The 2,171-nt window shown below is 40.9% G+C and overlaps 1 protein-coding gene across 1 annotated transcript in view; it reads left to right on the top strand.

Annotated features, from left to right (window-relative positions):
- The window catches only part of LOC107101701 (membrane-associated guanylate kinase, WW and PDZ domain-containing protein 2-like), a 179,847-nt gene that overhangs the window by 163,298 nt on the left and 14,378 nt on the right, over window positions 1-2,171 (top strand). Inside the window, exon 3 of the mRNA XM_015400713.1 lies at window positions 536-655. Within this exon, the coding sequence (XP_015256199.1) occupies window positions 607-655 (49 nt within the window). The 5' untranslated portion in view covers window positions 536-606. The remainder of the gene's footprint in view (window positions 1-535; window positions 656-2,171) is intronic.

Below are 2,171 nucleotides of genomic sequence, written 5' to 3'. Positions count from 1 at the left end.
CAAAACATTTCAGAAACCATATGTATCAAATACGATACATTTGGCATTACGGGGTTAATATAATCAATAAATATTTTTTTTTTATAAAGACATTTTTGCTTCTTATCAAACTCTTTCCAATTCTGCAAGATTTTCCAAAAAACACCAAAACTATTCTGCTATAACTTTACCTTATTACAGAAATCTTTTTTTTTTTCCTGGGTTTTGCACAGGAAGGTAAAAATGACACCTCATGGGTGTTTAAAATGGAAGTAGGTTACATGCATTGGTACCAACCGACAGAGCGGTGAATTAACACCAGAGTCGAATGAAAACGCAGTGTTTTAACAATTAGGGATGCATTCTAGTTCAGCCTGCTGGCGTTACTTTTTGCAACACAATAGGGGTATAATTTTCCGCTTTTACAATATTTGAATAGTGTTCAAAATGCAAATAAGCCGAGTGAATGAACCAGTATAAATCTGATACACACCTGTCCTCTCCCAGCCTCCTGCACACAGCAGTGATTCTCTAAATGCTCCGTTTTCTCCCGCAGGTACTACCAGGCAGCCTAAGGAGGGAGAGGTCCCAGGCGTGGATTATAACTTTGTGACCGTTGACCGGTTTATGGAATTGGAGAAAAGCGGAGCTCTGCTGGAGAGCGGAACATATGAAGGTGAGGAATCGGTTTTGTCATGCTTAACGGGACAGAGGACTGTCCTTCTTTGTGACATTTCCAGAAGGTATGCTTGAGTATCAAAGGTTTTCTTTCTTTTGATGAGGGACATCAGTTCGGAGGTGTGCTTATCAATCCACGTCCATAAACGACCCCCAGTCTCTCAACTCTTTTAGCTCCTAGAGGGGAGAGAATGTCATTAGTCATGAAGGACACTCAAAGGAATCTGTAAATACTAAGCAGTGACACTCACAGCTTCCTGTTTCCTTTCTCATTGCCAACACCTTGAGCAGCAACAGCTTTTCCGTTTCCTAATCAAAACCTTCCCTTTCTGTCTCGGATGGTCAGATAGGCTCAGATTTTAGCTCCAGACGCCTTCCTTGGTCCACCTGACGACCTCCAACTCCTAGCAAAGCTCTGCCAATATACAGATAACGCTCCTCTCCTCCCACATGACTCTAGATTCAGTCTGCTGCTGTAAACTGGAGGCTGGAGGAAAATTAAATTTCTGAAGCCCAGTTAAATGCTACCGCCAGAGGGGCTGTCAGATCCTCTCGGCGATGGAAGCCGTCTTCCACGGGGGGGAAGAGAGAGAGGCAGGGATTTATTTTAATTGATTTGCCATCACTCTGCATTTTATGTGTTTTAATGATTTAATAGCCAATTAGGTGTTGAATAAAGAGATAACGAATCAATTTTGAAGGGATGGGTACTCAGAATAATTTGTTACAGCAGCAAAGATTTGTTAAAAGGAAGAATTTACAATAGACGAGCCTGGAGCTCATTGATTCACAGCTTCTTGTAGCGTTCTGCTCACTTCTAACCCACTTGTGTTTCTTTCAGAGACAAAAAGTCCAGTGGGACAAAAGGCTTTTTTCTTTTTTTTTTTCCAGGGTTTTAACTTCAGTTCTGCATCATTTATTCCCCTCAACATCTCATGCTTTAATTCCTACACATTGCCTTTTCCTGCTTCCATTTAAAGCTGTGATAAAAGGGATTCATAGTTACGTCTCTGAAACCATCACTTGAAGTCAAGGATTTAATGGAACTATTTGGACCAATAATGAAAAAAAAAAACTGTCAGATGTTATGCTTTAAAAAACTTTTTATCACTCTTCTATTTCGTCCAGTTCCGATCCCAATTTGGGTCACTTGACTCCTCCGAAACACGTCTGTGAGGCTACGTTCACACTGCAGCCTGAAGTGACCCAATTCCGATTTTTTTTGCTCATATGTGACCTGTATCTGATCTTTTTATGACAGTCTGAACGACACAGATCTGATTTTTTCAAATGCGATCCAGGCCACTTTGGCTACATTCACACTGCAGGCCTTAATGCTCAATTCCGATTTTTTTTGCCCATATGTGACCTGTATCTGATCTTTTTATGACAGTCTGAACGACACAGATCTGATTTTTTCAAATGCGATCCAGGCCACTTTGGCTACATTCACACTGCAGGCCTTAATGCTTAATTCCCATTTTTTTCGTGAAATCGGATTTTTTTGCGTGTCC

Source organism: Cyprinodon variegatus, unplaced genomic scaffold (assembly GCF_000732505.1).
Source record: "Cyprinodon variegatus isolate N-32 unplaced genomic scaffold, C_variegatus-1.0 Scaffold1136, whole genome shotgun sequence".
NCBI classification, from domain to species: domain Eukaryota; kingdom Metazoa; phylum Chordata; class Actinopteri; order Cyprinodontiformes; family Cyprinodontidae; genus Cyprinodon; species Cyprinodon variegatus.
Note: the sequence above shows the minus strand (reverse complement) of the source record. Positions and strands in the feature narration are given on the sequence as shown.